This window comes from Procambarus clarkii, chromosome 84 (genome assembly GCF_040958095.1).
Source record: "Procambarus clarkii isolate CNS0578487 chromosome 84, FALCON_Pclarkii_2.0, whole genome shotgun sequence".
Taxonomy (NCBI): Eukaryota; Metazoa; Arthropoda; class Malacostraca; order Decapoda; family Cambaridae; genus Procambarus; species Procambarus clarkii.
This window is the reverse complement of record NC_091233.1, coordinates 8,206,775-8,228,973: the sequence shown is the minus strand read 5'-3', so window position 1 is coordinate 8,228,973 and position 22,199 is coordinate 8,206,775. Positions and strand designations below refer to the sequence as shown.

The window sequence follows — 22,199 nt, the reverse complement described above, 5'->3', positions numbered from 1 at the left end:
TGTCGGTGCTGACTACTACCACAAATTTATCGGTAGCCAAACTAAATAACAGGGCATAATCATGCTAAATTCTGCAGGAGGCAAATTACTCACTGGCCCACTATTAAGTATGAGGAGACCAATGCCTGTAGATAAACAATATCAATAGAAATCTAAATTTGTCAGCTGATGATACAACTCCAGTAGCATTATACTAAGGAGATTACAGCTGACTATAACAACAGAGGTTGATCTTGATATCATTATTTAAAGTTGAAGATGAGTTCACGAGGCCTCAGTGGCAATTCAGTGAACAGAAGCCTAAATAAGCTCCAAGTCATTGCGACCAGTGTCACTGAACCCACTGCAGTCTCAGAATCATGCTTCACTTTAATGATTGACTATTCAATCCTCTGAATCAAATAAACTACATTAAACCCAATTTGTCAGCTAAACAACTCTAGCAAATAAGCATAAAGGAGCATGACTGACTATATAAATCCGACGACTGATTTTGATTCATTTAATCAAGATGTTTTCCATGGGCCTCAGTGTTTATATATCAGTGACCACTTACCTGAACAAGCTTCTAGTTAATATACCTAATGTCACTGATATCACTGCAGTCCCAGAATCATTCTTGACTGTAGTACTTGTTCACATTCAGTACTCTGGGTTAAATAAAATGTAATTAGGCTGAAATTTTAACCTCCTAAGAGTTAGCAGGGAAAGAAAATGTCAAAGACTTTCAACCCCCTGCAACTCGAGTACAGAAAATACGCCCTTTACGAACTGACGCACAAATGTGTGATTACTAACTACTAACATTAAATTAAACTAATAATTTGAAGGAGGATTATCGGTGTTCGTCAGTTCTAAGTAGGACTTCGACCCGTGAGCAGCCCCGGGAAATTATGTTGGAAAACCCGACACCATACATTAATATTAAATACAATATGCAGATAATATTGCTGTTGTTGTGTAAATAACAAATTAACCCTAGAAATAGTATTTATTCATACAAAAAATGTAGCACAGTGGAAATTTCCATCAATAGAAAATGGGATATTATTGCCACATGTTGCTCCTAATTTCACCAGCTAATTCTGTTGGGAATTATTCTTAATACAGCAGTTTTTGGACTGTTAACATCACAAAAATATCTCACTAGAATTAACGTAAATAAAAGTACCAAAATAGAGTAAATGTAACCTTTCTACCACTTGTTGACATCTGGACAAGAGAGCCAGGGCATCAGTGGAGGAGGGTCAGCCGTTGTTAATTTAAATAACCGGTCGCTGGAGCAGAACAGCTCGAATAAATTCCCTTGGACAAGTAAGTTATGGGACTAATAGTGATCCTGTTATCAACTCCAACTGCGTCTACTATAAGAAAAGTGTATTACCGAAACCCGTTTATTAACTTTACATTCCTGGCCAGTTATGTTAGGTAGATATAGTGTGAGCCGGTTAGCACACGAGGCAGCAACCAACCCAGAGAGAGTAATATTCTCATCTCTTTATTTAGATTGACAATATTTCCTCTGATATAGCTGTCATATATACAGGATAACTGCTATTATTTAAGTGCCCTTTGACGGGAACAATGAAGAGGAAGCAGAACAGTTATTTGGTGCACCAGTACATGGTATTGATGCCAGACTTAGACATGAGGATTATTTGGTGTGATCATCCTTGTTCATAACTGGTGGACCCGGCCTACCTACAATAAGATAAGGCCTCCCTATTTTAGTGAATATTTGTTGTCTAATACTGTAGTGAATGTCTGTTAATCAATAATTTTGATTAACTACATATAAATCCATAAACCCAAAATAATGTGTAAGAAGATCGATTTGTGTGCATTCGAAGAAATTCAGTCCTTTTTAACCATCATACAATATGCTATCGAAATATATAAATTAACGTAAATATAAATAACAATATAAATTCATATAAATTAAACAAATATAAATCTCACAGGTCGGTTCCCCACACATGGAGTTGTTAGGCACACCACCTGTATGTTCTATTGTGTGTTGTAACTGTATTCCATCGCATGCTCACATATTTACATCTATTTATCCATTTGCCAATATACAAATATATTCATGAACAGTCATGCACAAGTCTCTCTTCAACGCCACCATATTGTCGGAAAATCCGACACCATTTAATAATATATCATACAGACAGATAATAGCTGTGTTGAATAAACAAGTTAACCCATAGAAAACGTAACTTGTAGTGGAATTACCGTCTATAGAAAACGGGATATCATCACCACATACTATTACATTCACCAGCTATTCTGCTGGGAATTATTCTTAAATACATTAGTCTTTGGACTTTACCATCATAAAAACATCTTATATAAATTAACTTAATTACCAATATTAAAGTAGAGTAAATGTGACCCTTCTATCACTTTCTGTTATCTGGACAATGTAAGCCAGGCGTGAGTGAGGAAGGAGGGCAGCCATTGTTGATACTAGAGCAGAGGCGCAGGGAGCAATTCGGCTCCTGTTAATTTTACTTGGACGTAGTGTTATGGAAACCAAAGGTGTACCATTATCACACGCTGTCAACAAATTCAAGTTTAGTGTCTTTCCGAAACCCGTTTATCTATCATTAGTGGCCATTAATGTCATTGTGTAGGGTGATCCAGTTAGATCACGAAATCGCCTCATACTAAAGGTAATTAAGCCAGGTCTTCATTGTTCCATGTACAGTGTTCTCTGATATTCCTGTCATATATAGGATTCTGGCTTTACCGCTAATGCCCTTTTAACAGGTCAAGACGAGGAAGCAAGACTTTGTGCACCAGTTACTGGGTGATGGAAGCTACCTCAAAGAGGGAAAATGTGGTGTCTACACCCTAGTTATACCTGGTGGACTAACCTGCTGTACTATAAGATAAGGAACCTCTTCAATGTATGTAGTCTAATACTGTAGTTTGATTGGCTGCATATATATAAATTTAATTAATATAAACCCCCCCTAATGTGTAGAGGATCGATTTGTGAGATTATGAGATTATTGCAGAAATACAGTCCACTTATCATTATACAAATTGCTATCAAAGTATTTAGATTAACGTAAATATAAATTCATATAAATTAAATAAATATAAATCTCACAGGTCGCTTCCCACATTATTTGGTCCTTCGAAACCGAATTATTTGGACCTTCAGAACCGGAATATTCGGTCCTTTGAACCCACATTTGGTCATCTTAGTACCGGATGAACCAGTTAACCAGTGGATTCATTAAATAAACTAGTGCAGTGTGATTTAAACAAAGCCAGCAGTCAAAGACGGCAGCGTAGCCTCGAGGGAGCTCAGAAGCCTCCCTCAGCTCAGTTCAGATCAGCCTTAGTCAGCGGTTTCATGCACACCCACAGATTTGGTGGCGTGTTATTTCGTGAAATGACAGTGCTAATATTGAAGCCAGCCAAATTAGTGGCTGTGTCCTCGCAAGATTGTTCACGGATTTTGTGGTGTTAAATTTCGCGAGAGATTATCTACGAATTTGTGGACTTTATTTTGCGAGGTCACTAATAATATTTAATACTTCTTGATAATATTAGAAGTTTTATAGAGGCTAATTAAGAGGCTATTATCAATAATTGTGTATATTATTTCTCCAAAATAGAGAATTATTTAATATATATTGCACTAGTGATCACAGTATAATATTTACTAATTGCCAACCCACAACAGGGTAGGATATTAACATTGACTAGTTGAACTATTATCGTTCATCCTAGTCCCATTATTACCATAGTCAGTTGTACTATATTGAACAACCTAACACCATTAATGAATGGTGCTGACCCTATTTTGGGTGTAAATTTTATCAACTCGAGTTGAGTTGTATATATAATAATTTACTTATGATCATTACACCTTTGAGTGATTAATTAGTGTCTCTACCATCCTAGGGTGATATAGAAGAGCTAACCTAAAGGTACTTCCAGTGACACTGGTTTATCACTCAAATCATTAGTGTGTATGATTGTATATATATAATGTGTATTAATTTTAAGTGCTAACCTCTAGTAGAGGTAGGATTATTGCCTAGTGAGTGCAGAATTTACCCTAGGCTACCATTAGAGCTTGTTCAGTATTATGAGCAGCCCAAGTACAAGTCCCACAAGGCTTCACCAACGAGCCAGTATGGATAATGCAGGGAGAATGAAAAGAACCCTTGCAGGTCTTAAAGGCCACTTAACAAGACAGATCAAGAAATGTGAAGATTTGTCACAACAATCTCAAGTTGATTATGCTGACCTGGAAAGCTATTATCAAGCAGCTGCAGGTAAATTTGAGCAAATCAAATGCCAAATAGCAACATATGTGGCTGAACTTGCCAACACCAATTTATCAGAAACAGAAATAGATGACATTATGGTTGATCTTGCGAATTATGAAAATCACACTCAGGCCACGTTACAGCCTTATGTCAAATTAATTGCCCAGAACAAGGCAACAGCAACAACAACAACAGTTGCATCTAATACGAGTCAAGCAGAAGCTCGACTCCCTCCAATTAATTTACCCACTTTCTCAGGAAAAGATGAGGAAGATTAGGACGAATTATGGAACAAATTCGTTGACCTTGTAGACTCAAAACAATCTTTACCAAGGAGTAGTAAATTCTCTTATTTGCAAGGCCAATTATCAGGTGAGGCTAAAACAGTAGTATCCCATCTGAGATTAACTAATGACGGCAATGATCTGGCAGTAAAACTCCTCAAGGATAATTATGCTGATCCAGAAGTAAGAACATCACATTTAATTCATGAGCTGTTGCATTTTCCCCCACCGGAGGCTTCAGCTGATTCACTCCAAGTCTTCAAGCTGGAGGTAGAATCATTGATCAATGCCCTCAGCCTGACAGCAGATACAAACGGGGCTGAGTGGGTCTTGAAAATAATTGTCCAGGAGAAAATACCTAGGGACATATTGAGACAAATGAGTGCTCATTACAATAAAAGCATCTTATCCATGAATGATATATCTGAAGGTTTAAAGTCAGTAGTTCATCAATTACGAACACATGACAAATTAAAACCACCAAGTAAACCCTCAGAAACCAATAATAGTAAACCACAGAGTACCAAAGGTACTCCAAATCAATCTAGACAATATAATTCAACACCAAAGTGGAACAGTAGCAGTGTGGGCGTATATGCAGTGGGACCCTCCAAGCCTATAGTTACTGTGTCACCCAAGAACGTGACACCAAAGCTTACTGGAAGCTATGGAACATGTTTGTTCTGCAATGAGAAACATTCACTGTACCACTGCCCTAATTTTCCTGATAGTGACGCCCGTGTTGAGCGACTCAAAGATTTGCAACATTGCACGAGGTGCCTCAGGAAACATAACATCAACGACTGTGATACCCAATTACACACCTGTAATAGGTGTAACAAAGGTCAGCACCATGCAGCATTGTGCAGAGACACCAAAACAACGTCTCCAAACCCCAAGGTGGAAGATAGCATTCCCACCACAGTACAGTACTGCAAGGTGCAACAAACAAACAGTGTCCAATCGGCAAAGTCTAAAGGTAATACGACTTTGCCTACTGCCCAAATTACCATCCTGAATAAGAGGGCCAAGGTCCATACCCGTGGGTTGTTTGACCAAGGGTCCCAGAGAACATATGTCACTAAAAAGCTGGCAGATGAACTACAATTAAGGCCTGTAGCCCAGATGTCATTCAATATCTCAGGGTTTGTAACAGATGCAGGACCTCAAGTCTACCAGGTGGTACAACCATCAGTACGTTTAGGCAGGTACGTCTGTAGAGTACAAGCCATTGTGGTGGACAAAATACCAGTAGACCTACAAGTTCAAGGTCTGAGAGCAACAGCCAAATTCCTGAGAAATAGAGGAATAAAATTGGCAGATAATATTAAGTCTGATCACCTCACTGACTTCGGTCTCCTTGTTGGGACAGACTATTGTCATCGATTCATCGGTAGCCCTACTAAATATCAGGGTATAACCATGTTAAAGTCTGCAGGAGGTAAATTACTCTCAGGCCCAGTATCAAGCCTGAGGAGACCTATGCCTGCAGATAAACAATACCAATAGAAATCTAAATTTGTCAGCTGATTATATTTCTCCAGTAGCATTATACTAAGGAGATTACGGCTGACTATACCAACAGAGGTTGATGTTAGTATCATCATTTAAAGCTGAAGATGAGTTCATGAGGCCTCATTGGCAAATCAGTGAACAGTAGCCTAAACAGCTACAAGTCACTGCGACCAATGTCACTGAACCCACTGCAGTCTCAGAACCATACTTTACTTTAATGATGAGCTATTCAATCTTCTGAATCAATTAACTAAATTAAACCCCAATAAATCTGATGACTGATTTGATACATTTATTATTTAATCAAGATGTATTCCATGGGCCTCAGTGTTTATATATCAGTGACCAGTTACCTGAACAAACTTCAAGTTATATCTAATGTCACTGATCTCACTGCAGTCCCTGAATCATACTTGAGTGTAGTACTTGATCACATTCAGTCTTCTGGGTTAAATAATATGTAATTAGGCTTGAATATTAGCCTTTCAAGAGTTGACAGGGAAATGAAATCGCATTAGACTTCTAACCCCTGCAACTCTAGTACGGGACATCCGTCCTGTACGAACAGACGCACAAATGTGTGATTACTAACTACTAACATCAAATTAATCTAATAATTCGAAGGAGGAGTATCGGTGTTCATCTGTTCTAAAGAGGACTTCGACCCGTGAGCAGCCCCCCTGGGGAATTATGTCGGAAAATTCGACACCATTTAATAATATATCATACAGACAGATAATAGCTGTGTTGTATAAACAAGTTAACCCATAGAAAACGTAACTTGTAGTGGAATTACCGTCTATAGAAAACGGGATATCATCACCACATACTATTATATTCACCAGCTATTCTGCTGGGAATTATTCTTAAATACATTAGTCTTTGGACTTTACCATCATAAAAATATCTTATATAAATTAACTTAATTATCAATATTAAAGTAGAGTAAATGTGACCCTTCTATCACTTTCTGTTATCTGGACAATGTAAGCCAGGCGTGAGTGAGGAAGGAGGGCAGCCATTGTTGATACTAGAGCAGAGGCGCAGGGAGCAATTCGGCTCCTGTTAATTTTACTTGGACGTAGTGTTATGGAAACCAAAGGTGTACCATTATCACACGCTGTCAACAAATTCAAGTTAAGTGTCTTTCCGAAACCCGTTTATCTATCATTAGTGGCCATTAATGTCATTGTGTAGGGTGATCCGGTTAGATCACGAAATCGCCTCATACTAAAGGTAATTAAGCCAGGTCTTCATTGTTCCATGTACAGTGTTCTCTGATATTCCTGTCATATATAGGATTCTGGCTTTACCGCTAACGCCCTTTTAACAGGTCAAGACGAGGAAGCAAGACTTTGTGCACCAGTTACTGGGTGATGGAAGCTACCTCAAAGAGGGAAAATGTGGTGTCTACACCCTAGTTATACCTGGTGGACTAACCTGCTGTACTATAAGATAAGGAACCTCTTCAATGTATGTAGTCTAATACTGTAGTTTGATTGGCTGCATATATATAAATTTAATTAATATAAACCCCCCCTAATGTGTAGAGGATCGATTTGTGAGATTATGAGATTATTGCAGAAATACAGTCCACTTATCATTATACAAATTGCTATCGAAGTATTTAGATTAACGTAAATATAAATTCATATAAATTAAATAAATATAAATCTCACAGGTCGCTTCCCACATTATTTGGTCCTTCGAAACCGAATTATTTGGACCTTCAGAACCGGAATATTCGGTCCTTTGAACCCACATTTGGTCATCTTAGTACCGGATGAACCAGTTAACCAGTGGATTCATTAAATAAACTAGTGCAGTGTGATTTAAACAAAGCCAGCAGTCAAAGACGGCAGCGTAGCCTCGAGGGAGCTCAGAAGCCTCCCTCAGCTCAGTTCAGATCAGCCTTAGTCAGCGGTTTCATGCACACCCACAGATTTGGTGGCGTGTTATTTCGTGAAATGACAGTGCTAATATTGAAGCCAGCCAAATTAGTGGCTGTGTCCTCGCAAGATTGTTCACGGATTTTGTGGTGTTAAATTTCGCGAGAGATTATCTACGAATTTGTGGACTTTATTTTGCGAGGTCACTAATAATATTTAATACTTCTTGATAATATTAGAAGTTTTATAGAGGCTAATTAAGAGGCTATTATCAATAATTGTGTATATTATTTCTCCAAAATAGAGAATTATTTAATATATATTGCACTAGTGATCACAGTATAATATTTACTAATTGCCAACCCACAACAGGGTAGGATATTAACATTGACTAGTTGAACTATTATCGTTCATCCTAGTCCCATTATTACCATAGTCAGTTGTACTATATTGAACAACCTAACACCATTAATGAATGGTGCTGACCCTATTTTGGGTGTAAATTTTATCAACTCGAGTTGAGTTGTATATATAATAATTTACTTATGATCATTACACCTTTGAGTGATTAATTAGTGTCTCTACCATCCTAGGGTGATATAGAAGAGCTAACCTAAAGGACACTGGTGACACCAGTGACACTGGTTTATCACTCAAATCATTAGTGTGTATGATTGTATATATATAATGTGTATTAATTTTAAGTGCTAACCTCTAGTAGAGGTAGGATTATTGCCTAGTGAGTGCAGAATTTACCCTAGGCTACCATTAGAGCTTGTTCAGTATTATGAGCAGCCCAAGTACAAGTCCCACAAGGCTTCACCAACGAGCCAGTATGGATAATGCAGGGAGAATGAAAAGAACCCTTGCAGGTCTTAAAGGCCACTTAACAAGACAGATCAAGAAATGTGAAGATTTGTCACAACAATCTCAAGTTGATTATGCTGACCTGGATAGCTATTATCAAGCAGCTGCAGGTAAATTTGAGCAAATCAAATGCCAAATAGCAACATATGTGGCTGAACTTGCCAACACCAATTTATCAGAAACAGAAATAGATGACATTATGGTTGATCTTGCGAATTATGAAAATCACACTCAGGCCACGTTACAGCCTTATGTCAAATTAATTGCCCAGAACAAGGCAACAGCAACAACAACAACAGTTGCATCTAATACGAGTCAAGCAGAAGCTCGACTCCCTCCAATTAATTTACCCACTTTCTCAGGAAAAGATGAGGAAGATTGGGACGAATTTTGGAACAAATTCGTTGACCTTGTAGACTCAAAACAATCTTTACCAAGGAGTAGTAAATTCTCTTATTTGCAAGGCCAATTATCAGGTGAGGCTAAAACAGTAGTATCCCATCTGAGATTAACTAATGACGGCTATGATCTGGCAGTAAAACTCCTCAAGGATAATTATGCTGATCCAGAAGTAAGAACATCACATTTAGTTCATGAGCTAATGCATTTTCCCCCACCGGAGGCTTCAGCTGATTCACTCCAAGTCTTCAAGCTGGAGGTAGAATCATTGATCAATGCCCTCAGCCTGACAGCAGATACAAACGGGGCTGAGTGGGTCTTGAAAATAATTGTCCAGGAGAAAATACCTAGGGACATATTGAGACAAATGAGTGCTCATTACAATAAAAGCATCTTATCCATGAATGATATATCTGAAGGTTTAAAGTCAGTAGTTCATCAATTACGAACACATGACAAATTAAAACCACCAAGTAAACCCTCAGAAACCAATAATAGTAAACCACAGAGTACCAAAGGTACTCCAAATCAATCTAGACAATATAATTCAACACCAAAGTGGAACAGTAGCAGTGTGGGCGTATATGCAGTGGGACCCTCCAAGCCTATAGTTACTGTGTCACCCAAGAACGTGACACCAAAGCTTACTGGAAGCTATGGAACATGTTTGTTCTGCAATGAGAAACATTCACTGTACCACTGCCCTAATTTTCCTGATAGTGACGCCCGTGTTGAGCGACTCAAAGATTTGCAACATTGCACGAGGTGCCTCAGGAAACATAACATCAACGACTGTGATACCCAATTACACACCTGTAATAGGTGTAACAAAGGTCAGCACCATGCAGCATTGTGCAGAGACACCAAAACAACGTCTCCAAACCCCAAGGTGGAAGATAGCATTCCCACCACAGTACAGTACTGCAAGGTGCAACAAACAAACAGTGTCCAATCGGCAAAGTCTAAAGGTAATACGACTTTGCCTACTGCCCAAATTACCATCCTGAATAAGAGGGCCAAGGTCCATACCCGTGGGTTGTTTGACCAAGGGTCCCAGAGAACATATGTCACTAAAAAGCTGGCAGATGAACTACAATTAAGGCCTGTAGCCCAGATGTCATTCAATATCTCAGGGTTTGTAACAGATGCAGGACCTCAAGTCTACCAGGTGGTACAACCATCAGTACGTTTAGGCAGGCACGTCTGTAGAGTACAAGCCATTGTGGTGGACAAAATACCAGTAGACCTACAAGTTCAAGGTCTGAGAGCAACAGCCAAATTCCTGAGAAATAGAGGAATAAAATTGGCAGATAATATTAAGTCTGATCACCTCACTGACTTCGGTCTCCTTGTAGGGACAGACTATTGTCATCGATTCATCGGTAGCCCTACTAAATATCAGGGTATAACCATGTTAAAGTCTGCAGGAGGTAAATTACTCTCAGGCCCAGTATCAAGCCTGAGGAGACCTATGCCTGCAGATAAACAATACCAATAGAAATCTAAATTTGTCAGCTGATTATATTTCTCCAGTAGCATTATACTAAGGAGATTACGGCTGACTATACCAACAGAGGTTGATGTTAGTATCATCATTTAAAGCTGAAGATGAGTTCATGAGGCCTCAGTGGCAAATCAGTGAACAGTAGCCTAAACAGCTACAAGTCACTGCGACCAATGTCACTGAACCCACTGCAGTCTCAGAACCATACTTTACTTTAATGATGAGCTATTCAATCTTCTGAATCAATTAACTAAATTAAACCCCAATAAATCTGATGACTGATTTGATACATTTATTATTTAATCAAGATGTATTCCATGGGCCTCAGTGTTTATATATCAGTGACCAGTTACCTGAACAAACTTCAAGTTATATCTAATGTCACTGATCTCACTGCAGTCCCTGAATCATACTTGAGTGTAGTACTTGATCACATTCAGTCTTCTGGGTTAAATAATATGTAATTAGGCTTGAATATTAGCCTTTCAAGAGTTGACAGGGAAATGAAATCGCATTAGACTTCTAACCCCTGCAACTCTAGTACGGGACATCCGTCCTGTACGAACAGACGCACAAATGTGTGATTACTAACTACTAACATCAAATTAATCTAATAATTCGAAGGAGGAGTATCGGTGTTCATCTGTTCTAAAGAGGACTTCGACCCGTGAGCAGCCCCCCTGGGGAATTATGTCGGAAAATTCGACACCATTTAATAATATATCATACAGACAGATAATAGCTGTGTTGTATAAACAAGTTAACCCATAGAAAACGTAACTTGTAGTGGAATTACCGTCTATAGAAAACGGGATATCATCACCACATACTATTATATTCACCAGCTATTCTGCTGGGAATTATTCTTAAATACATTAGTCTTTGGACTTTACCATCATAAAAATATCTTATATAAATTAACTTAATTATCAATATTAAAGTAGAGTAAATGTGACCCTTCTATCACTTTCTGTTATCTGGACAATGTAAGCCAGGCGTGAGTGAGGAAGGAGGGCAGCCATTGTTGATACTAGAGCAGAGGCGCAGGGAGCAATTCGGCTCCTGTTAATTTTACTTGGACGTAGTGTTATGGAAACCAAAGGTGTACCATTATCACACGCTGTCAACAAATTCAAGTTAAGTGTCTTTCCGAAACCCGTTTATCTATCATTAGTGGCCAATAATGTCATTGTGTAGGGTGATCCAGTTAGATCACGAAATCGCCTCATACTAAAGGTAATTAAGCCAGGACTTCATTGTTCCATGTACAGTGTTCTCTGATATACCTGTCATATATAGGATTCTGGCTTTACTGCTAGCGCCCTTTTAACAGGTCAAGACGAGGAAGCAAGACTTTGTGCACCAGTTACTGGGTGATGGAAGCTACCTCAAAGAGGGAAAATGTGGTGTCTACACCCTAGTTATACCTGGTGGACTAACCTGCTGTACTATAAGATAAGGAACCTCTTCAATGTATGTAGTCTAATACTGTAGTTTGATTGGCTGCATATATATAAATTTAATTAATATAAACCCCCCCCCCCTAATGTGTAGAGGATCGATTTGTGAGATTATGAGATTATTGCAGATAATACAGTCCACTTATCATTATACAAATTGCTATCGAAGTATATAGATTAACGTAAATATAAATTCATATAAATTAAATAAATATAAATCTCACAGGTCGGTTCCCACACATATTGCCGGGAGACAGTCTCTCTTCAACGCCAACATATTGCCAGGAGAAAGTCTCTCTTCAACACCACCATATTGCCGGGAGAAAGTCTTTCTTCAACACCACCATATTGCCGGGAGACAGTCTCTCTTCAACACCACCATATTGCCGGGAGACAGTCTCTCTTCAACACCACCATATTGCCGGGAGACAGTCTCTCTTCAACACCACCATATTGCCGAGAGAACACGTTTAGCCTCCAACACCACCCGGTGTCCAGTATTCCTAAAACACGTAATGGAAGGGAGTAGACAATGATAAACTTCGTGAATTTTATAAATTCCACCAATTTTATAGCATATATGAATGCGCACAATTGCCTGGTTTATTGATAATTGTTGTACTAAGTCCATTGAAATCTGTAGGAAATTTTTTTTAATTTCATAGCAGACTCTTTACTTCATAATGTTCAAAACTAATTGTAATTTATATATATTGTATAATATTTATATTTAATTAAGGTTAATGTTGTTATTTACTTGATCTGTACCAGTATCATCTTTTCCTTATGATGGCTTAAGAACAAAATGGTGCGACATATCAATTGCAATGGGTAGATTTGGATCCTGCTTATAATATATTGTTTACTATTGTTATATGTGGTGTAAGCCACATATAACAACACGTCTCAGCAACAACACGAGACGTTCTATATAGACCTCGGCTATATCACTTGGTTCAGATCAGGCTCAACTTGCACCTGAACTTGACCATGAACATTACCGATAGGTTATCTTACACAAAGTTCTTCCCACAGGTTGACGGAAGGGGTGATTATGGTGATGTGGTCTGGAGCGATGTGGTTCATGGAGGTGATTGCCTTCTTAGTGGCATTCAACAGCGACGAGCCCTCACATGCTTGGTATAACTACCTGTGGTACATTCCCTCTGGCCTTAACTGCCTGCGAGGGATAGGCATCTTCCTCATCGTGGTGTTGACGCCTGAGAACCGTAGCAAGCTGGCGCGAACATGTAACCGAGTGATCCGGTCCATGACGGCCTGCAACTACAAGGCCCGAAGCTCCAACCTGACGGCTCGCTCCAGGTCTTCTGATGTCCAGGCGGTGGGCATCCGGCGCTTCAACATGTCTATACACGAGGGAATTGATCAGAACACTGATGTCACTTCTGATGAGACATTAAGTTCTTCATTAGCTGATTCTGAACTCGGGCCAGGCATAGGTGAGGCTGATGTGTCAGCCAAACGTCATAAAAAATCCCAATGAAGTTTGCCTACTGTTTTACTTCTTGCTGGTGACTGTAAGTTTGCCACCGCTGCCCACTGGATGGGTGTGGTGTGCATAATAGCAAAACTAAACTATATTTTTATGTCTAACTTGTTTGCCACTTATCTACGGTATGGATATTTACCCCAGAAAATATTAATTAAAATCTTGTTTTGCTAGTAGTGAGCATAGAAATCAGAGAGACTTCCTGCTGGATATTTGGAATTAATAAGGAATTACTGTAACAAAGAGATAGCTTGTTGACAAGCATTATAAGTCCTATGGCAATGTGATCGATGTCACAAAAACTGTGTATTCAGACCGACTTTGGTCAAGTCGAGCCTCTTAATCTGTTGATGCAAAATGCTACGGGTGCACAAATTTCTATAACGACATGATATAATTACACTAATTCTTCAAATAGTTGTTTTCACGTAAAATTTGTGATATAAGTTTAGGAAAAATTTGTCTCACCGCTCTGATGGTAAACTGTAAGGTTTTCTATGACTATAACACCTGTTCACTCCTTCCACAACTGTAAGGATTTGTGTAAATCTCTGATAAACTGGCTCTAGATCTAAATCTTGATTATATTTATAAAGATAATATCTGTCTGTAACGAAGGGCAACAAGTCACCATTGTAACACTTGCCACAATCACTCACCATAATGGTTGCTAATAACCGGTAACCCTATAGCTGTAATAATTTCATTGATATAACCCCTGAAGAACTGGGAAGAGTCCGCCCTCACAGTAGAAAATGCTCAAACCAGTTATCATGGGGAGGTGGCGAGAAATGTCTAAGATGTTAAAAATATCTTTACAATTCTTGAGACTAGTGGGAAGATCAGGTTACTCATAAACAAATAATGCCGTCACCACTTCTCTTGGAACTTTGAATATTTAGGCTAATTGACTCCGGAGGAGACCAGTCAACTAATATCGAGTGCTAGGGAACTTTGATCTTTAACTACTTATTGGGTGAATGGAATTCCTTTTAACTTAAATTCATAAATTACAAGGGGGAAATATTTACTCATAACTATTCTCATCAGATCACAGGTGAAATCCAAAGCAATTCAAGATCTAAGACAGAATATTTAAGGGAATAATATATAAAGTACACAGGAGAAAATTTAATAGCAAACTTTATTTAATATATGGAAAATTAATTAATCCTAAGGCTAGTACGATATCCTTTTCTTTTAATAGCATGTATATGATTACAAAATTGTACGGGGAACTCATAGAGACAATTACCGTTATACTGCTTCTCAGCCTGGTGTTCCTGGCCTCCTGGTTAGATCTCCCACCCCCAGCACGCCCAACATCACACTCACCTTTGTGCTTCAAGGTGGAGTCCTGGCTCCACCCACTAAGGCTCATCTTGCCCCAGAATCTCTGCCTCTTTAGGCCTACATCCAATCAGCCGAAACCAGGCACCTAGGCCTGGTTTAATTTAAAACTGCAAGGTGGCAGAACTTTCTCACAAAAACTGGATATTACTGACTCTGGCTGAAGTCAAGAAGATAAGACGTCTAGGAACTGTAATTTGAAACAGCAGTAAACCTAAACCTTCGATCGTCACATGGAAGGAACAGCCAAATGCCACCAATATCTGTGGTGGAACAGGGGCCGCTCAGGTTTCGAACCCGGAATTCGTGATTGTGAGTCGAGAACGAACGCACCTCAATGTCAAGCTACCTAATCTAGCCCAACCCAACGCATCCCAGCCTAACCTTACCCAACCCAACCAAGCCCAACCCATCCTAACCTAACCCAACCAAGCCCAATACAGCCAAACCTAAGCTACTTCAGCCTAGCATAACAATATATTAAATAAAATTTTAGCAAACAGAAAATGAGCTTTGTCAAATCATCTTGTGTCCCGAAACACCCCAGTCAGGCACCTTACAATTTATTCGCCTTCATATTTCGTTAATTTACATAAGTTTTTTTTTAGTTATTATTTCATTTTAACTAGGGAGAAACCCTTACCTAACATAAGTTTTACTGCATTTTCAACACTTATTGTGTTGAATGTTCTACATTACTATTTTGTTATCTGTATGCACACTTCAGACTGAAGATCCTTCTTCCTGTAATTAGTCATGGCCTAACAACGATGGTTTAAATTTATCATTATGTGATGAGGTACATCGCATGGCTGATTCCTCTACATGCAGCATTGAACAAATGTGTGTCCAAGACCTCTTCCTCTGTTACACAATTTGGCTCTGTGTAACAATAAACCTAATTTTATTAAGTAGATAAGTGCACCTGTGAGTAAAAAAATCCTGTCAGCTGTAAAAATATTGATGCAGTTATTTAAATAGAAAATATAATGAAATAAATATTTCTGGTTTATTTTTACCCTATCTTTTGTACTGTATATCCAAATAAGTGAAAAATTGAGACATTATGCACAATTTAATAATGATTCATAAGAAATATGACTATTACGTATCAACATGAGATCTTAATTATCCAAGGTTAACATGATTTAACAAGGATAATACTGGTAATAATACAAATTATAATTTAAAACCTTTGTTACTGACTTTTTTTATTAAAAAGCTTAGGTATACACAGCAATGTGCTGTTACTCTATTCTATATGAAAGATTACACAGTGAAGATAAAAAACTAGCTATAAGTTCATCTAATACTCCCATCTCACAGAATGGTTAGTCATACACGGAATCAGGGGAGAAAATACCAGCCTCATTACAAAAAACAAATCACACAAGTACATCTTACTGAATCAAATGTAGGAACGTTATTAGGCAATACATACCATCATAACCTTAGTAACACACTTACTTACGAAGAAATATACGGAGTTTCGTGAATCTAGGTCCAGGTCGGGTAAGAGACAAGAGTCAGGACATCAGGTCAGGTCAGAGACAAGAGTCAGGACATCAGATCGGGTCAGAGACAACAGTCAGGACATCAGGTCGGATCAGAGACAAGAAGCGCGCTGGTGAGTGTTACGGACCCGAGCCCAGCGTCCGAGCATGGAGCAGTGACGACCGCGCCATCTGTGGGTCAGCTCCCGAAACCCCCTCCAAATGGACGGCGCCATCTTGTGAGGACAGGATATACCAGCCACGAGGGCTGGTTTCCCGTCCTGATCAGCTCATAACACAGCCGCTGCTGACCTCTGGTGAGGTGACGCTTAGACAGCAACGCCATCTATGGAGTGAATAGGTGGGCGTTTGCGTCTAAGCCTGTAAGTGAGGTGCCCTAGAGTGTCATCAGTACTAATGACGTGTCTGATTACAGAGTCGACCTGGGACTGCTGTAATGGACGTTGGGGGAGTCTACCCAAGGAAGCCGTAGAGTCTCCAAGTATTAGCTGCAGAAGTCGTGAGTCACTCCCCCCCCCCCCCCCCCCGGATGAACACTGTTGTGTTAGCCTGCCTGTGACGTGGCAGATGAGGAATTGTCATACCCGGGGCTGACTCGTGGAGAAGAATAGCCACTGGGGTGTTATGCTGAGGAGAGTGATCTGTGGAATCACACGAGGCTCCTGCTTAGGGCTAGCAACCCTAGTATCGGTCATGGAGTGGCCTACGCAGCGTAGCTGATTGGAACCTGCCAGCTACAGGCTGGATTTGTGGTTGACGGCCTCCACGATGGTGCACCCAGTGGGATTGTGTTTTGGCTGGCCTGTGGCCGGGGTAGACTCGCTAAGAGAATCTAAGGATTCGTCGAGAGGCCACGAGAAGAGAACCAGGGTTACTCGTCTTGAGCACCGTTAAGCAGAGCATCCTGTGTCTTCAGAAGAAGACAAGACATGTACATAAGTGTAGTAATAGTAACAGCGTGTGACTGTTTATATATTTATTTATTGGTGGTGGTGAATATATATTTATTTCTGAGCAGTTTTATCCCTTCCCCTTTAATTTACTTGCGTTATGGAGCACACCCCTTGAAAGCCACTACTAGCTTGGGGCCGGATACCCAAACTCTACTAACATCAGAGAAAGAGCCCAGTTGCGACTCTAGAGGGCCGTAACATGATTCAAACGACGGGGAACTCTACTAATGTGCCCGCCCCGCCCCCCAGTGACTCGCAAGTCCACCAGCAAAGATCATGGTTAATATGTGTCTTTGTTGTATGGGTTTGTGAGCCCCTTGAGGAAACCTTAAATAGACAGGGTAGAAATAGCCTACCACTCTATCCCTCTGAAATGTATTTCATTTTTGTCAAAAAACCTACTTGAACTTGTAGGTGTCTTCTGGGACGCCCACCTGCTTCCACACACGGAGGCAGGTGAGGGCAACTGGGACCTAATTATGCCGCCGCCGGAAGAGGTTTTAGCTGGCTGGAGCCAACGATAATTACCTTTAGTGTCATACGAGGTCGCTGGAGATGAGACAGTTGTGTGTAAAGTTTATGGAGGCGGGGCGTGTTTCCTGCGGGCCATCATAGGGCGGCGATATGCTAACGTTTTAGCTGGCGAGGGAACAGTAATAATAATAACAATGATAATAATAATAATAATAATAATAATAATGTTAATTAATAAAAATAATAATCAAATTAATAAATTATAATCATATTAATTAATAATCCCCAGAACTGGAGAGAGGGGGGGGGGAGGGGGCGCTGGTTGCATTTAATGCTAGCGAAATCTCGTGGCTATTTGCAATACTCAACACTTTTATCCAGAATATTGCACATATTTAATATTTTTCCGGGAAATTAAAATACTGTCGATTTTAAAGATGGTTTTGGTTCTTCAAATTCTTTGTTGTCCACTTTGGGTCATTAGTATTCGATCTATTCAATTTGTGTGGTGTGCTGCGTTCCTGTGCTTTGTTTAGAATATTCTTAAATAAGTTGTGTATTGAATCCACATCGAGGTCCCCATTTAAGTCACCTGTCGCTGGGTTCATGTCTCGCTCCAAGACCGGCCCACACCCCATACCCAGGACTTTCCAATCATTTTGACCTAGGAAATTTCTTGGGCTATTAAAATCAGTTTTTCGAAAATCTGGCACTTTAACAGAATTTTCTCCTACTGGTCTGTTCCATTCTGTGCTGGGTCTGATTTCTTTGTGATCACTGTTCCCTAGCTCACTCCCTATTTCGATTTCATTAATTTGTGTTTCCCTGTTGGTTAGCACTAAATCTGGAGTATTATTTTCCCGTGTTGGTTCCTTGGTGTGTTGCGTGAGAAAGCAATCGTCAATTAGTTCTGGAAAATCTTCTGCTTCACTATTCCCTGTTTTGTTCAACCAGTTTATTCCACTAAAATTAAGGTCGCCCATGACATGGATACTGTTGGATCTAGATGCTCTAGATATTTCATCCCTTGGGTGCTTTGCTTCCGTTCTGTCTAAATTTGGTGGCCTATATGTGACTCCTATTATAGTGTTGTTAGCTTTTTCGTTTAATTTTGTCCAAATGGTTTCTGTGTGTGGCTCAGTTTTGATTCCCTCTTTGAGACTGCATTTCAGGTTGTCCCTAGCATATATGGCTACTCCACCTCCTCGTCTAATATATCTGTCTGTGTGAAGTGGTTTATATCCATTTATTTGATGTTCAGCTGGTGGTTCTCTATTTTCTACATTCATCCACGTTTCGGTGAGTGCGGTGGTATCTATTTTTTCTGTGCAGACAAGAGCATTTGGTTCGTTAGTTTTATTTCTTAGACTTCTACTGTTGGTGTAATATACCCTAAGTGAATTGTTGTTTTGAGGCCCTTCTCTTTCCCTGATCATTTTGCCAGTTCCTTTCTCCCACAAACACATACTTTTATTACCTCCTTCCTCCAAATCAATTCCCATTTGAACGTCTCCAATGTAGGATGACTAAGTTAATTCCCCAAATTAGAAATCTTTCATATGAAGAAAGATTAACAAAGCTTAAGTTGCATTCACTGGAAAGGCGAAGAGTTAGGGGTGACATGATAGAGGTTTACAAGTGGATGAATGGACATAACAGGGGGATACACTTTAGTGCGCTCGGCACTAGCTGGAAAAAAGTGGGTTGTGCGCGCGGCGTTCTGGGCGCTCAAGCGTAAACACAAAAAAGTTTATAATCTTTTCACGCTCCTAACATCAATTCTCAAGCTACGTTTTTCATTTTGGTATCAATGCGTTGGCAATAAAATTTCCTACAAGATCATATGCATAAAATGTCACCCAAGCATTTGGTATCCCACCACGAAGTAAATAAACACGAAGATGACTGGCCGTGACACGCAAACAGGAAGTAAATGTTCATACTCTTTCGTTTGTTGCCAGCCTCACAGTCATTCTACAGCGCTTATTTTGATATCACTGAACTCGTAATAAAATTCCCCACCCAGACATATGCCTATCAATGTCTAATTATGTTCCGCACGAGTGTGGGAACTGGGCGAAGCGTTAGCCGTGATTTCAGCAGCGACGACACTGTTGTGATGCAGCGCTTTGAAAGTTTATACTTATTTCACTGTTCTGACATTATTTCTTGAGCTACGTATTTTATTTTTATAGCAATGTGTTCGCAATAGAAAGTTCTATTAGAACATGGGTAGAATTTGCCAATAGAGCGTCAAATAAATTTGCGGCGAATAAAATCTTACGCGTGTTTGTACCTGTGAGAGTAAAAAGTTTTTACTTTGCTCATGTTTTTTCAAGTTTATACTTGATTCGCACCGTTTTTTTTGTTTGTATAGTGTTCGGAATAAAATTTCTACACAGACATATGCATATAAATGTAAAATCATGATCGCGGCCAACACAAGAGTGTGTGGAGTGGGCGTACCCTCGTTGTGCCACCAACTCAATAGTCTCTCCTCTAAGTTACAATACATTGCCGTTTTCTCAAATAGGCACTGTGCCTATTAGAGAAAACGAAAATTAAATTGCAAACATTTTCATACAAACCTCAAGTCGATCGAGTAGTAAATACCCAATATAAAACATGGTCCGTAAATTTACGTCGTGATCCGACAAGTGGTTAAGCAAAACGCCCGTAATTCCATGTCGAAAATCCAGAAAAGTGTTAATTAAATTAATAGGGTATTATAAATGCCAACACAAGACAGAACACGAAACAATGGGTATAAATTGGATAAGTTCAGATTTAGGAAAGACTTGGGTAAATACTGGTTCAGTAACAGGGTTGTTGATTTGTGGAACCAATTGCCGCGTAACGTGGTGGAGGTGGTGTTCCTCGATTGTTTCAAGCGCGGGTTGGACAAGTATATGAGTGGGATTGGGTGGTTATAGAATAGAAGCTGCCTCGTATGGGCCAATAGGCCTTCTGCAGTTACCTTTGTTCTTATGTTCTTATGTTTTGTCTTTTTCCTAGTATATTATTATTGCAGACTAGCTAACCCTACTGTTATGCAATACGCAAGGATTTAAATATTTGGCTTTTTTAACATCAATTTTGTTGAGGTTATCTTGAGATGATTTCGGGGCTTAGCGTCCCCGCGGCCCGGTCCTCGACCAGTCCTTTTTGTTACACATCCTGGGGATGTGTAACAGTCCGTAGCAGCTGTCTAACTCCCAGGTACCTATTTACTGCTAGGTAACAGGGCCATCAGGGTGAACGAAACTCTGCCCATTTGTTTCTTCCTCCACCGGGGATCGAACCCGGAACCTCAGTATGAGGGAATCTAGATTCCCTCGGCTAGTTTTCCTAGTTTCTAGATTAGGCTAGTCGCTCTAGGGACTCTAGAAACTGAAGCTTTCAAACTAACATATACTTGTGGGGTGTTGAATGAAAGCTTATGTTAAGGACTGTCGTTTGGGACTGGTTAGAGGTCTGTGATTGCTCTGTAGAGAGAATTACAGAAATTTTCCTATTTCTGTGAAATAGGATGAGAGGTGAGAGTGAGGTACTTGACTCTCCAACCATTAGAGGTGGAGGAAAGTAGGGTGACCGTTGCCCCCCCCCCCCCCACCATGTGAGACAGTGCGCCACTGTCTTTTAGGCCTCCCCCTCCTTGTGACGTCACGGGACGCCTGAGGGTGAGTGAGACCTGTGATTGGGTTAGGTACAGCTGCTCGGAGCTGATTTGGGCGTGAACAGCTGTGATTGGAGGCGGCACCATGGTGGTGTGCCGGCTTCCTGCTGATTGGCCAAGACAAAGTAGGGGGGGGAGGTATGGGCATTTTGAGTTTCCTTAGCCCGCGAAATCGTCAGTTTGAGCTGGGTAGCAGGTGGATGAGGACGTAGCTGGGTGGAGGGGGAGTCTCCCCCCTCCACCCCAGTTAATCGCGGACATTACTGTGTTGTCCAGCAGGGATGGCACTCCTGCCATCACAGGTTGTGTCTAGGCCCAATTTTCGTGAAATTTGTGGCCGATGAGGTACGGAAGGACCAGTAAAATAGCCTCAGAGACAGTGGGTACCCATGAGGCAGCTGGCAGAGCCTCATGGTGTAACAGGTGGTTCAAATAACCTGTCTGGTGTTGATGGACAATTGGTGGAATATGCGCAGGGCCTCCTAGAGTAATTGTGGTGAGATTACAGGCCC

The 22,199-nt window shown here is 40.1% G+C and overlaps 1 protein-coding gene and 1 long non-coding RNA gene across 2 annotated transcripts in view; one reads left to right on the top strand and one right to left on the bottom strand.

Annotated features, from left to right (window-relative positions):
- The window catches only part of LOC123774859 (probable G-protein coupled receptor Mth-like 1), a 73,969-nt gene extending 57,896 nt beyond the window's left edge, over window positions 1–16,073 (top strand). The window contains exon 6 of the mRNA XM_045769524.2: window positions 13,246–16,073. Coding sequence (XP_045625480.1) covers window positions 13,246–13,714 — 469 coding nt within the window. The 3' untranslated portion in view covers window positions 13,715–16,073. The remainder of the gene's footprint in view (window positions 1–13,245) is intronic.
- The window catches only part of LOC138358549 (uncharacterized), a 54,864-nt gene that overhangs the window by 12,039 nt on the left and 20,626 nt on the right, over window positions 1–22,199 (bottom strand). The gene's annotated exons all lie outside the window — the stretch shown is intronic.